Below are 15,190 nucleotides of genomic sequence, written 5' to 3'. Positions count from 1 at the left end.
GTGTGGTAGCCACTTAATGCAAGAAGAATAACACACAGTATTGTCCTGTGCTCAATTTGCGATGCTTGCAAACAGTATAGGGCCTTTGTAACTTGGTGTGTGGAGGTTCTTAAAACCAGGTGTGTTGAAAGTTCCCACCCAGCTTTCTCTTTGCACATAAATTTAGCGCGAGCCACCGTTTCCAGGAGCTTTATGGGGCTGGACTGACATTGCTCCATAAGCAATTGAAAAAGCTAAGCGTAACCGAGAAGTCATGCAGCACCATGAGTCACTCTGCCGACAGCCAATCGGGCCAGGGCCCCGGAGTTGCAAAACAAGCCCCAGCCCAGCCTGAGGGACCCTGGAAAGTTAGTGCAGGTACCAGGCAGGGCGGCAGAGCCGAGTCCGACCGGCTGCACACAGCCCGCGGAGGCTCTAACCACACGGAACACTTTGCACTGACAATGCCCATCTTTACATTTCTTTCAGAACCGGGGACGCTCAAAGCACCGGAGGTAAGAGGAACATTTCAACCTTTGCAGGTCACGTTTGCATGTGGGGTCGTTTGCTAACAGGCGTGAGCTTTTGGCCTGTTAACTGAGCCTCTGAAAGTGGATGGAAAGAGCCGGGGGAGCAAGCCAGAGCGCGTGAGTGAAACGCAGGGTTCAGTCAGAGGTGTGTTCACAGTCACCCGCGGGAGGTCTCGCTGGAGGGAAAATGTGGATGGTTAGCCTAAGCCTGGTGTGTGAACTGGAACTTGCAGCATCTTACTGGTTCAGGTGAATTTCAGATGCAATGCTGGGGCATTAATGAGGGGGTGCATTCCCCCGCCACAGAATGCCACAAACCCGGAGGCTTAGGACACTCAGTGCCCCCCGAGCCATTGCCTGGGAAGGAGGAGCTTGGCCCTGTCTGTACAGAAGGAAGGTGGCCTCCTCCCAGGAGGCTGGGGGCCTGTTGCTGCTGGGTGTTCACTAGCACTGAGGTTCCAGCATTGGCCACCCAGGGATGTGCTTGTACATTGGAACACAGACGTGGTTCCTATGGATCCAATCAAGACCTGGTAACCATTTCCTTTGGGTTTAATGCAATCTCACGTTGAATGGCTTAGAACTATGTGATCCCTGTCACCCCTTGGAATAAAGCTGTTAAAAAAAGAAGAAAGAATGAAAAACATGGCCAGTTCCAGGCAGCCATGGCCTTGGCCTTCAACCCAAAGTAACACATTTCTTACCCGACCTCCCCCAAATAATGTCCTAGCAAAGAAAATTAAAATAGAAACTATGTGTGATGGTATGTGAACCTGAAGGACATTATCGGAGAATTCCAGAATAAAAGAATGACAAAAACATGCCATGCCAAATTATTTTAACTCAATTGCATCTCATTAAGAGTGGTGTCATAGTAGTATGCATTTAATAGGCTGGTGTTCATATAGTTGGTAAAAATAATGAAAAGCATCGCAAGATGTCAATACGAGGTAAGTTATTTTCTGCTTTTCTTTTGCAAAAGCACGTACTTTTTTTCATCCAGGATAACGAGTGTGATGTGGCCATTCAGGTGTGCCTCTTCCATGTGTGAGCTGACGGTCTTTTAGACTCTAGATCGAGGGGATGTGTAACAAGATAATACTGGTTTTGACATGGGCCACACAGGGTGCTCTAGGGTAAAATGAGTTACTGAGGAACTTCCTTTAGTGTTTAGCCGACAGGTGAGATTGTCATCAGGACTGTGAGGATTGTTCCAGAGGCGCCATGAAGACCTTGGAGAGCTGCCCCCTTCTCCCCCGTCGCAGGCTGGTGCCAAGGCTGTTGGTACAGGTTTTGAAACCTTGCACACCCTGGACTTCATCTCAGGGCTACTTTACCTCGATCCTGTTGGATATAGACATTAATTTTCTTCCTCTGGGAAGATTACTCCACTTGATTCAAGTTATGCCAAGAAAGAAAGTGTGCAGATGAGAAGTGGTTCATAATTTTCACAGGGTGCTAAACAGCTCTCTCGGCGTTTTTTGTTGTTGTTGTTGTTTTTTTTTTTTTTTTTTGGTGTGTGTGTGTGTGTGTGTGTGTGTGTGTGTGTGTGTGTTCTTAAAAGTTACATGTGAGCCTATCATGAAAGGAATTCATTTTCATGTTGAGTTTTTAAAAATGTAGCATCAGTGTTTCAGCGACTTGCTTATTAACTTTGGAATATAATAAGTGTAATTTTTATTTCCTGTGTGAATCTGCTAGTCATCTCTACTTTGGATGGCTAATTACAGCAAGCTCTTATACTGGCCGGTTTCTCCGGGAACTTGAGCTCGATTTAAGGGAGAATCGGATGTTAGGAAGTGTCTTTCACTCCGTCCTCCCCGCCAAGACTGATGCTGCTGTGATGTTCGGGAGTCTTCCCCGAACGGAAGGACGAAGGCCTCTGTAAGCTCTGGGACGCTTGTTGCTTCCCTCTGGTGAAGTTCTTTCTCTCCGTGTACCTGCTTGTAGTCCTATGTGGGTCCCCTTTCCGGAGCCACGATCACACTTTTCACTGTTCATGTTATCCCTCATTGTCAAGGTGGGCCCGTTTCCAGCAGCCACAGGCCCCACAGGTCTCCTTAGCCTCCCTGGGACGTGCACCTCACGTCCCGTTCCAGCATGGGCTCCAGAGGCCACCTCGGCTCCAGGAAGCGAGGTCATCGTTGCATACCTACTTCACACACACCTACTCCAAATCTGTTCCCTCACGCAGGGCTTTCTACCTTCAAAACAGAGGGAGGAACCAAAGCCAGTTCCTTATAGCAAATGAACCCGTGCTTGTTTTGTTGGTAAAATCAACAGAATTAGGTGTGTCCCAAAAGAGGCAAGAAGAGAGAGTCTTAGAGGATCAAGATATTTCTTTTAGAGAGAGACAAGGTAAAAGGTGTAATGCATCAGGAAATAAAAGTAAGTTCTTCGGTTGTTGTCTCTTCTTCCTCCCCTCCCCAGGTAGATGAAAGGGGATGGAGAAGGTTCTGAAGGCGGCCCCTCCCGATCTCCTGGGGCTGTACCTGAGCTCCGAGCTCCAGGGATGCCCATTACATCAGCCCACCAGGCTCTGCTGGGGACAAGGTCAACTCCAGCTCGGTGCCAGGCTTTTGAGAATTTAGGCAGGGGGAGTGGAGTGTGTTTAAATATGCTCTGCTAAACATTTCCCAACGAAATACTTCTTATGTGCTTTTAAAGTATAATAAATTTCAGCCTCTCTAAATGTACTTGTTCTGAGCTGAAATTCTCTCTCTCTCTCTCTTTTTTTAAATTCACCAGATCATGGTTTGTTCCATTTCCCACTCTTGCTGTAGCGAAGTTTCTGTTCTCAAGGTCACTGGTTTTCAGTGATTTTCTGGAGGAAGAACCTAAAACATAAGCAGTAGGGCAATAATTTTAGTAGAAGAATTTGTCCTTTATATGAATTTAAACATTCCAAACACCATTAAGTTAATAAGGACAATAATAATAATAATAATAATAATAATAAGCTCTCACTTAATAATCCTTGCTATGTGTCAGGAACTGTTCCAAGCACTTAACATAAATTAACTCACTTAATTTTCACCACACATGCTATGACGTAGGCACTATGATTACCCCCGATGGGGATATAATCCCCATTGGAAATTGGGAATCCAGACAGGCACAAAGATGTTAACTAATTCATGATCTAACGGGTGCCTGGTGGTCTGAATTTGAACTTGGGCAGTCTGATTCTACAATTCATACTCGTAAAAATTGCCCCGTGTTCCAAATTCTAATCCTAATTTCTAAGGTAATATGGAGTTACTCTTGAAATCAAGTGTTCTTTTTCCACATTCTAAGTTGACAGTTTTAAATAGTACTGGTTTAGGGATTCTAGCAGTACGGCCCAAAGGTTGAATTGCTTTTTTGCCTTCCAAGCCCTTTGAGAGTAGATGGTGTAAGAGCAGTAGAAAGACAGCTGCTGTTCTAACATGAAGAAGGAGGATAGCTATGCAGGAAGTCACTAACAACGAAATAGTCATCATCATATAGAAAATATTGTCAGTTGAGCTCATTTATAGAGAGAGCTACAAAACGTTTACATAAAGTTTCAGGCAGAGAAGTGTCTTTCTTTGAAAGCAGCTTTCTTCCAAGTGATTGCGTATGAATCTGTGACTCACCAAGCTTCTCCTTTGTGCCTGGTTGACCAGATGGCCAGGACTACACTGACTTCTTACTCCCAGCGGCTCTCTCCCTGACTCGTCTGTCCAGTACAGATAGTCATCTCATTGGCCCGAGCTTCAGTGCTGATTGTCACGATCCCATGGGACTTTTCACAAATCCATTTTGAAAAAGTTATGTAAAAGGTTTCTCCAATTGGCTTTCACCTGAGAACCCTGAACGTCTGCTTACCACGGCGTGGAGGCCCCCTGGCATCTGTGGGAGCCCATTTCTCCCACTTACCTCGTGAAAGGAAACAACAGGAGGAACCCAAGGAGAAACCCATGGCTAGTGTGTGCTGAGCAAAGCTGGGTGCGCCCCGAATGGAGCGCAGTCTACATAGGCGCAGTCCCCAACACACGTGGGAAGGACTGCAGCTTGAAAACCTGAAGGACGTAGCCGTTATAGGCTCAGCCTTTCACCCAGATGTGTAATACAAAGCGAAATCGAGTCCTTTTTAATCCGAGGGGTTACCATAGTTATTAGGAACAAATTCAAAATGGAATCGAAGTTGTTCCTATGCATTTTCAAAGCTTTAAAACCTTTTGTTTTGCATCTCATTTGTAATTTTTGCAATGCACAGTTTTTCTTTTGGATTCCTTTTCTCTAATCAGAATGGGCTTTTATGGTTCCCAGGCTGCATGCCTGTTTTGTTTCTTGAAGAATTAAGATACAACCGACCCACAGTTAAAACACCGTCCTCATTTACGTGTTTGCTAAGGTCGGAGCTGGAGGTCTTTGGCGCTGCATCTTGTCCAGGTGCTTGGTCTGTCAGGCCTCAGAAATCGCCGAGTTAGCGTTTTGGAGATCATGTTTTTGCTGGGAGCATGTTCCGACCGCGCTGGGCTGCCTGGGCTTCGCTCTCATCACTCCTGTAGTCATTCTGACTTCAAAAAAATGAGCACTCACACCCAGAGGTGGCAAATGGAAGCACCCTTCTCTCCCCCAGTGTTAAAGGTATTAACAGAGCCGGTGGAGGGGTGTTCAGGCGGAAGACTCGTTGGAGAAACAAAAAGGTTAAACTATAAAAACAAGCTTTAGAACCAGATGTTTGCATCCAATGTAGTCATACCTTTTCCCGAAAAAGTACACCATTCATTGGCTTTTCAGAGTGTCACAAAGTAATATACTTTAAAAACCAATTTATTCAGTTAAATTTTTTTAATTAAAAAATTTAAACATACTTTTGAGATATTAGGATAACAAACCTCTAGCTATCCATCACGGAAATGCAACGTTAACACTTTGATTTATTTTGAACAGTTTACTTTTTAAGGTTTCACGGTTTATGAGATCCTTCACCGAGGGGCGCGCGTCACTAACACCAACTCTTTGTTTTGTCTTCTGGCAGAAACGGACCAATGGGCTGCGGAGAACCGCCCGGCAGGTGGACGCAGGTGTGTTCGGTTGCGCGTGTCTGATGGTGACGTAGCGAGGGACTAGCCATGTCTCAGGGGGTTGCGGTAGAGAGTCAGGCAGCGTGTTGGCCTTTGGTCCCCGCAGTTTGGTATGTAATGTGTGACCAGGAGCCAGCATCTCATGTGTCAATCATTCACCCGATGGTGCCAGCTCGGACAGGGTCACATGGTGAGTAACCTTCAGGAATACTCTTTCCCCGATCAGCACCCGAGCCAGTTACTCGCTTTACTGAACAGCCTCAGGGGCCCTGGTTAATGCCAGTGTATCCAGCAAACTCCCCCTGGTCCCCCCCCAAATCGGGAAAGAAAATCAACCAGCAAACGGGGCTTAAAAATTAGCATTTTCTACGGGGATGGAGGGCTCATAAACTGGAGAGCTTCAGTTCCCTCCCCGTTGGGAGACATGCTTTTCTTCATCCTGCATGTAAACTCTTTTACAAATGAAGACAGAATGGGAGGACTCCGGCTGCAGGGAGCACGCGGTTGTTTTCCATGTCACGTGGTGAGGCCGGCCCCGTCATTGTTTTAGGGCAATTACTTCACCGTCCATTAAGCAATGCCTTCCACAGTTTACTTACCAAAGATTAGCTCCCTGCGTGGCCACAGTGTTGTGGGTGAAAGGCGTTCGTGGCTAAAGGATCCCAACTCCATGAACTTGGTAATAAACCAGGTGGGACATGAAAGGGTAGTCTCGCTGGGACAGAATCCGGATCAGGGGTTTGGTTTGCGCCTCATCGACAGTGTTTGCCTAGTTGTCGAGTTTAGCTTTCAAAGCTTTGTAACTTCTAACTGCAGCCACACCCATGGCAGCCACGCCAGCGTGCGAGCTGTGTGAAAGGATTTATGGAGCTTTGTTGCCTCCGGTTAGAAATTGCCTCACTGGCTTGCCGAGATCCGTTCCAGTCGTTTAACCTCGGAACAAAATTGAGGCCATTAAAAAAATAGGGGTTCTGGTTGACTCTTAATAGTTCTAGCTTTCTCAAGATGTTACCCTTTCCAGAGGATTCTGCAGTAATGTGTAGAGGTGACTTCTGTTTAGTAGGAGTGGATGACTGTGAGCATAACCTTTTCCTTATTTTGTGTGAGTTGAAAAATGTTTGTTTCACAAATTAGCCTTTATAAATGTTATTTTAAAAATATTTTCTCTTCTGGCTTTTTCATTTAATCCACCTCCCCCAACAGAGAAATGCATTTCTTTGTTTATTATATCTGTAAGAACACGTTTGACTATTAACAATTTGTAGCCCCAAATTTTAGGATCCCTAAATTTTAAGGCTTAGATGATTTAAAGGGAGATATAGTGAATTCACGGATTATAAATATGACCAAGTGGACCCATCATAAAATAGTTCATCCTCCTCTTTCCTAAAGATGATGACTTCGTAGAGGTATCACTCTTCTGATACTCCTGTTTGTCCAAAAATTTGTCCAAAGATCATGAAAGACTTCATGAAGATTAGACTTAGAAATACAAAAGAGGTAGTATTATATGTTATGTTTGTAATTCTATCTATCTATCTATCTATCTATCTATCTATCTATCTATCTATCTATGATCTTCCCAGTAGGTGTAATAAATATATGAGTGTTTTCTCATTTTTTGACATTTTTGAAAAGAGCACGTAGTCGATGGCCTTTCGTGTTACAGCTCCTAATGTGACAGCAGCTATTCTCCCTGTAGGTGGCTTCTGACGTCAGCCTTGAATGTGTGTGTTAGTCTTTGCTGTCTTTGTCTCTTTCTGTTGCAAGTTGCTAAGAGCTAACCCCGCTCCCTAACGGCCTTGCTCCGCGTCAGTCGCCCTGTGACTGCTGTTTGGCATCCCTTCAGCTGTGTGACGTGTCTTACTCCCAAGATGTCAGCGAGGGACCGGCAAACCCGAGGCTTCCTCCGCACGGACAGACCGCTTCCAAGGGCATTATTTTCTGAGCGAGCCTTTCCTGGACGTGCCTTTAAATGTTCTCTTCAGCTAATTTCGTGGACTTCTCCCAGTGCGAATAGCCGGGCTGCGCCTGGGGCCTCACGGGGGTGTTGTAGAAAAAAGTGATGAGACAGGGTGGGGCTCAGATGGAACCACTGCACCAGGTCCCAGTTTCAGGGCCGTTTCCAAGGTAAATGGTGGGTCTTCTCTGGAGACCTTTTGTGTGGACAAGAACTTCTTTGCGTAGTAGGTGCCTAATACATATTTCCCCATGGATGGAGGAGTGAATAGAATTGTTCTGCATGCCTTGGCTCTCGGGCAGCATGGAATAATCTAGTTGTAGGAAGCCTGGCTCCGAGCCACATTGCCTAGGCTGGCGACCCACCTTAGCTGTTGATTGCAGTTGACCTTGGGCAACTTGTGTCCTCTCTGCGCTGTAGCTTCCTCCTTTGTCAAAGGAGACTAATGACAGAACCTACCTTCCAGAGCTGTTGTGAGCATGACACGAGCTGGTACGTGAAAGTACTGGCAACGGTGCCACGTATGCAGTCAATGCTAAGAGGTGACGATTCTTATAGGCGCTTTGAGGTAGAGCATGTTATTTCATATTAGACGTTCTGTCATGTGTAGAAGAACCAGTAATACTTGCCAGTTATTTCTTTTCAGACAGACCCAGAATTTCATGCTGAATTTCCATTGAAGCTCGAGTTACACAATCAGAGCCATTTTCAGATTGGCCCTTCTTCTCTGCTTGTCTTATGGCCTCGGCGGCATTTTGCTTTTCTTTAAGTAGAAGAACCAGTAACGTTGTTGGTCCGGAGTTTTGGGTGAAGTTAGCAGTGTTTGTGATTGCAATAAAGAAGAAAAGAAAGGAAAACTGCTCAGTTCGAAAAGTTATACAGTGCCTTGTGGAGTTCTTTTCAAACCGAGAAAGATAGGAATTGTAGATTTGCAGTGTGTCTCGTCAGCACATTTACAACATTTGCTCTTTATTAATAATGGTGGTTAATCATGATAAACAATATTTGCCAATGGTTTTGCAGTTTGGTTTCCATTTTCTTGTCTTCTGTTCTGTGCTAAGAAGTTTACCAATTTCTGATCTGGGCTGTTTTTTGTAAATGTAATAAGGTGGTAGATGCAAATTCTGGTAGCTCTTTTGGATTTTTTAAATATAGCGAGGTATTTTCATCAGTTTGTACTTTTCTTCCTGAGACATCAGATGTTAGATTCAGGAAAATACCACTTAGAAGAGACAGATCAATTATTTCAGGAACACGGAGGTGCTGGGCCTTTTTCAAGAACATGAGATCATAAATCTCAAGGAAGTCTGAGCACCGGTGTGATATTTTTCACCTAAAGTGGCACTCAAGGTCAGAGCGACCAATTAAATTTTAACTGAGCTTTAAAAATGTCCTTCTGTCTAAGTTTAGGAGGTGCGAGATTGAGTTTGCTTGTGGCACATCTGTATACCAGGAAATGGGTTCTTTTAATGAAATCCATGCCTTCAGACGATTGCAAAATTATCTTATATTTGCAGGACGCATAGCATCTTGCATTCAAGTCCACAGTCACTAGCGTTTAAAAAATCCCAGCCATTGTTCTGCGTTGGGCTTCCTGGAGATGAGATGAAGCAGAGGAAATAAGTGTGCAGGTCCCTCATCTCTTTCTGATCGTAGGTTATGCATCAGATTGGTGATAACCTTGAATAGCAAACGGACAGATAATGGTTACATTGATAAGTGCTCTTTCTCGGGGTTCATCTTGATTGCAAAGCGACTGGCTTGGAAACACGGTCTCGTTCACAGAGATGTCTTATGTGTCCAGCAGAGCCATCTGCACAGGCGGCCGCCTCTGTCAGGTGGACAGCGTTGCTGGAAATGCCATTCCTGTTTCTCGTGGGAGGAAAGGGGCGCAAGGAACCTCGCTTTCATGACCAACTCTGTGTCTTATAGAACCGGCAGCACCTGCAGTGCCATCAATGAGAAAACACTCTCGTCTCTGCAGGAATTTATGTTCCGCCCAAGGAAGGAGACGCAGGCAGAGGTCTTGATGTAGGCATATGCGTGGACATGTGAAACTATTCTTTTTCTTTCTTTCTTTTGCTGTTGTTAATCCTCAATCAGGATATTTTTCCACTGATGTTTAGAGAGAGTGGAAGTGAGTGGGGAGATACAGAGAGAGAAACATCAATTTGAGAGAGACACATCGATGGGTTGCCTCTCACAGGGGCCCTGACCAGGGCCGGGGATTGAGCCTGCAACCGAGGTATGTGCCATTGGCCGGAATGGAACCCAGGACCCTTCAGTCGGAGGGATGGCTCTCTATCCACTGATCCAAACCGGCCAGGGCTAAAGTATTTTAATACTGTATTGGTTCACTACGGTGTGGCATAGTGTCACGGAAACAATGAACGGTCTGGTAAACATGTAAAAGGATGTAATTATGTGGTAGGCGCCAGAAAGCAAGAGGAATTGGAAAACAGAGAAGCAAGTGTGGGCTCCAGTTGCTCTTAAGCTGGGTGGTCTATGTATGTCCTCATGGATAGAAATAAAACTTGCCATGCTGGTTTATTGTATCGGATTATAATTTTCCTTAATGTTTTAATTTCAAAGGATTGAAAAACTCATTTCAAATCTAGATGGAAGCGTTGATTTCTTTTAGATGTTCTCTTAAACATACCGGCAACTTGTGCAATAGAGAAATTTCATATTTTCAGTTCCCAAAGAAAACATTGCAGAGAAAAAATACCAACCTGGGATTTTAAAAACCACTGATCTAAAAATATATTTCATCCTTTTTTTCTCTTTTTTAAGGAAACAGATGTGTATTCCTGAAGGCTTTATAATAAATGAGCTTTTGTCTACAATAAATTAGCAATAACATATCCATAGGTTACACTATTTCCATATTAATCAGTCATTTTGTCTTTTCTGCCACCTCTAAAACTAATTTCTCACCACATGTCAATCTTAATATAAATATTGGGAGCATACTGAAAGAATGAACTTGGCCTGGCCGGCATGGCTCAGTGGTTGAGCGTTGACCTATGAACCAAGAGGTCACGGTTTGATTCCTAGTCAGGGCAGATGCCTGTGTTGTGCTCAATCCCCAGTAGGGGGCGTGCAGGAGGCAGCAGATGGATGATTTACTCTCATCATTGATATTTCTCTCCCTCTCCCTTCCTCTCTGAAATCAATAAAAAATGCACTTAAGAAAAAAAAAAAAAGAATGAACTTGAAAAAACCGGGACAGTAGAACCCAGTGATTCTCCTTGCAGAGAAATGAAACCACGCTGTGCGGGGCCCCGGGGAGCGGCTGTGGCTTCTGAACTAGGGAGTTGCTCTCAGGCTCCTGTTCACTGCGGACAGCAAGGCGAGTTCTGCATGGAGGCACTTGACCCTCCTGTGGTTGTTTCCCGGGCCTCCTTTCTAATTCTCTGCCCCGATGACCGGTTTCTGAAAGGTACATCCCGGTCCCTCGCTCACATATTTTTTGGTTTGGGGAGGATCGATTTCTCCCTCTCAAGTCTCATTCTGAGTTCGCAAAGGGTCATATTTCTGCAGCCCGGCAGGTGTGCCCGCGCCGGCCCAGCCAGCCTTTCCCGGCGGGCACAGGGATGCCTTCGGTGGGAAACAGTCTCCGTCATGCGATGATCGAGTAAGACATCGGCAGTGTTTTACACAGAACCCACTTCTGGGTCAGCTGGGCGCCCCTAACGTGTCCCATTTGCAGGCTCTTCTGCTTGATTGCTTTCTGGCGGCAAAAGAGGAAAGTCTGGAGGGTGGGACCTGAAAGGGAAGCTGCAGAATCCCACCGAAGGGCATCCCTGCTCAGCGGTAACACGCAGGGGCACCAGGCAAACGCAGTTCCTCGCTTCGCCATCGCTCCCGGAACCCCGTCATTGGACCTCAAGGACCCATTGGAGTCCGTTGGCTGTGGCAGGCACTGTGTTTGTAGGAGGAGGTGACACATCCCACTGTTTCCCACTCACATGCTGGTGTAGATCGTCCATCCCATTAGAGAATTGAGGGAACAGGAGCCGACAGCATGTTTGGTGGAAGGAAATGGGGAGAAAGGTGCTCCCCTCCCCCTTGCTGGAAGTGTCAGGGCGGGAATGTAGGCGAACCAGAGAAGGCAGCCCTTGAGGCATAAAGTTGAAGCCACGACCTGCCTCTGTGGCAGAAAGGAGTAACGAGGAGAGGGAGAGAAGGGACGCTCTCTCGGATTTCTTGTCTGTGTTAGGTACTTGCACGGATAGGGAACCCTTTTAACCTCAGAGGCCGCCCTGTGCAGTGGGGTCGCCGAGGGCTCTGTAGTGGGGGGATTGGGGTTTGTGTCCTGCCCCTCCACTTCCCAGATGTATAATCTCTTGCTCTATCATCTCTGAAATGCGGGTAGTAGTAGCAGACATACCTCCTCTCAGCATTGTGAAGGTTAAATGAGTTTATAATAGAGCATTTAGCAACAAGGTTTAGTTAGCCACATTGAGTGACGGTTTTATTACTACTTTGTACACACTTCTGTATTCATTTTCTATTACTGTGTAACAAGTTACTGTAAATTTAGCAGCTTGAGACAGCACATACTTATTATCTCCCAGTTTCTGTGGGTCAGAAATCTGGACGTTGTATAGCTGGGTGCCCTGCTTCTGAGTTTCTCACAAGACCTCACTGAAGGTGTTAGCCAGGGCTGTGTCTCACCCGAAGGCTCAACTGGGGAAGGATTCACTTTGCAACTCATGCAAATGCTTGTGGGCAGGATTCGGCTCCTTTGGGTTGTGGAACTGAGGACCTCTGTTCCAGCTCGCTGTTGGCCCGGGGCGGTCTTCAGTTCTCAGCCACATGGGCCTGCCCAGCCTGGCTACTTCTTCATCAAAGTGTGCCAGCCAGGAAGGTGACAGTCTCCTAGCCAGATGGAACTGAACATCTTTACAACACACTCATGGAATGACATCCCATCACCTTTCTGTTGAACAAGAGGCAAGTCACAGGTCCCGCTCACATTCAGGGGAGGGGATTAAACAAGCTCTGAATACCAGGAGGCAGAGATTGCTGGGGTTTATCTTGGGGTCTGTCTGCTACAAACTTAAGAGGGGACACTGCTATTTTTCAGTTGTGAGAACCAAAGCTCTGAGAGGTTAGGTGACTTACCCAAGGTCACACAGCACCTGGCTGGCACCGGGACTTCATCGTGTGTTTGGCTCCCTGGACCGCGTTGTTCTAGAGGTCTTCTGGGTCCCCTTCTAGTGCCCAAGCTGTGGACAGAGGAAGGCTTATCTCCTGAAGCTTGTCTGTATAGCACAGCGCGAACAGCAGTGAGTCTGGTCTGTTTGGGCGGGTTCACTAGTGGCTGATGATATGAAGCAGATTTATGGGCGATTTTATTTTATGCATTCTTAATTTTGAAAATGTTCATCTGAAATTGCTACAGCATTTCAATTAATTTGGACGGTGAAAACTGAGCACCAGGAGATTCCCCAGCAGAAGATGAGGCAGCTAATTAGCGGTTTGAAACAAGCAACTGTAGACACGGGCCCAGAGACACGCTGGGTGGTGACAGCCAGCGGAACGCGCTCTGCTGGACGGGCTTGAGCTGGGAGGAATGACTCCTGGCAGTCTCAGCATTGAGCTCCGGCGCCGCTGAGTAAAAAGAGCCGTGTTAGGGAGCTAACTGTCGGAATGAATGTATACTTTTCAGTTCTCGTGCCGTTCTGGAAACCGGCTTCCTGATTACTTTGGAAGGTTTCTTTTGGAAAACTGGAGGAGTGGCAATAGAAACACAGTAGTTAATTGTCGTCAAAGTGTTTTCCATGTCATTTATGATATTTCATAAACTTTAAAAATATCATTTTTTTACTATTTTTTTTCTGAGTTTAAAGGTAGGACAGCACGTATTTCTTTTTAAAAAAATAACTTTAGTGATAAGTTAGAATTTTGAAAAATTTATTCTAAAAAAAAAAAAAATTCAGACTCTGTAAGGAAGTCTAGAAAAGATTTCTGGACAAATTACCTGTAATCAGCTCACTGATGTAATCACCTTAACCCTTTTATTTTGTTGCACATTTCCCCCCTAGTACTGTGTGTGTGTGTGTGTGTGTATGTGTAGGCACGTGTTTATAAAACCTTTGTATTTTCAGTGTGGTATCTGCTGTATCACTTAATGTTGTCTCATGAGCATATTTGTTGATTCAGTTGTTCACTCAACCATTTGACAGTCTGCAGGCTGCGCGTTAAGTTTACAAGGAGAAAGATGTGTTTTCCTTGCACAGCGCGCAGGGACATGGAGCTGAGGTCAGCTCAGAGCAGGGAAAACATACGGGGCTCTGCTTCAGAGGGCACGGCCTTCAGTTCAGTGACATCCGGAAGTGGCGTCTGCACTGAAACCCGGGTGTGAGTAGGGGATCCGCAGGATGTGAGTGGAGACAACGGTGCCAGGCAGCGGAAGCAGCCAGCAAGGCCCTGGTTTGAGAGGGAGGGCTATGTCGGATGAGAATTGAGGGGCAGCCACGCTAAGATCTTTATTCATTCACATCAAGAAATTTGAGCCCTAGCCGGTATGGCTCAGTGGATAGAGCATGAGCCTGTGGACTGAAGGGTCCCAGGTTTGATTCCGGTCAAGGGCATATGCCCAGGTTGTAGGCTCTATCCCCAGTAGGGGGCATGCAGGAGGCAGCCAACCAATGATTCTTTCTCATCATTGATGTTTCTGTCTTTCCCTCTCCCTTCCTCGCTGAAATAAATAGAAATACATTTAAAAAGAGAAAAAGAAAAAAAATTCTACTTTGTGCTCATGAGCAGAGGGTGCCTCTGAACCAGCGGAAGGACAAGGTCAGCCAGGTCGGCCGCAGAGGTCATCTGAGCCACCCTGCGAAGGTGCCTTCAAGTCTTCCACACAAAATGGATCCGTTTCAGCATCCTTTATTGTTGGACGGTAGTCTTTCTAATTTTCATCATTCTGAATACCACTTTGAGGGATTTCTAGACATGAATATCCTTGCTCAGATGGCTAGTTATTATTATATAAAATGGGATCACAGAAGTGTAATTTCTGGGTCTACACATGAATTCCGTGATTCTAGATATATATGTTGCCACATCGCCTTTTAGAAATATTACATTGAATTACATCCCCGCCATTATTGATGCATGAGACTGTCTTACTTGATGCTTACCAAGACAGTATAATTCTCTGTACTTCAAGTCATTCCATAAGTGAAGTATATTACTGTTCATGTGGTGTCATAGAAGTTCATAACATAAAATGAACCTGATTTCTAGAGATACAGATGACTATTTTATTATTGGGTAAATTTTCTGTTTATCCCTTTCCCATTTTTTCCTGTTCAGGATTTAGTGGTTCTATATGATGTCAACCTTATATTTGTTGAAAAAGACTTCAGGTTAATGACTTGTTTCTATATAAAGTTTTAAATTTGCATGTGGTCACATCCACTGGTATGTTATATATGGTCTTTCCCTCCCTGCTTTTATGCTTAGAAAGTTCTCCCCTTCTGAATTTTGTTAACTACTGACTCCTAGTCTTATTGCTTAATTTATGTAGCATATTGACCCATGCTGTCTAACTTATTTTTATTTAAGTAGTAGGTTAAAGTTCTGTGAGCAGTTGCAACATGGACATCAAAGCATTTTTAAGGATTTATAGTACAACAGTGGTCGGCAAACTGCGG

The 15,190-nt window shown here is 45.2% G+C and overlaps 1 protein-coding gene across 2 annotated transcripts in view; it reads left to right on the top strand.

Annotated features, from left to right (window-relative positions):
- Nucleotides 1–15,190, top strand: part of VAV3 (vav guanine nucleotide exchange factor 3) — a 170,352-nt gene that overhangs the window by 98,113 nt on the left and 57,049 nt on the right. For both annotated transcript variants that reach the window (XM_079761402.1, XM_079761401.1), the window contains exons 18-19: nucleotides 469–494; nucleotides 5,518–5,563. In XM_079761402.1, coding sequence (XP_079617528.1) covers nucleotides 469–494; nucleotides 5,518–5,563 — 72 coding nt within the window. The remainder of the gene's footprint in view (nucleotides 1–468; nucleotides 495–5,517; nucleotides 5,564–15,190) is intronic.

Source organism: Cnephaeus nilssonii (assembly GCF_951640355.1).
Source record: "Cnephaeus nilssonii genome assembly, chromosome: 21".
Classification (NCBI taxonomy): Eukaryota; Metazoa; Chordata; class Mammalia; order Chiroptera; family Vespertilionidae; genus Cnephaeus; species Cnephaeus nilssonii.
Note: the sequence above shows the minus strand (reverse complement) of the source record. Positions and strands in the feature narration are given on the sequence as shown.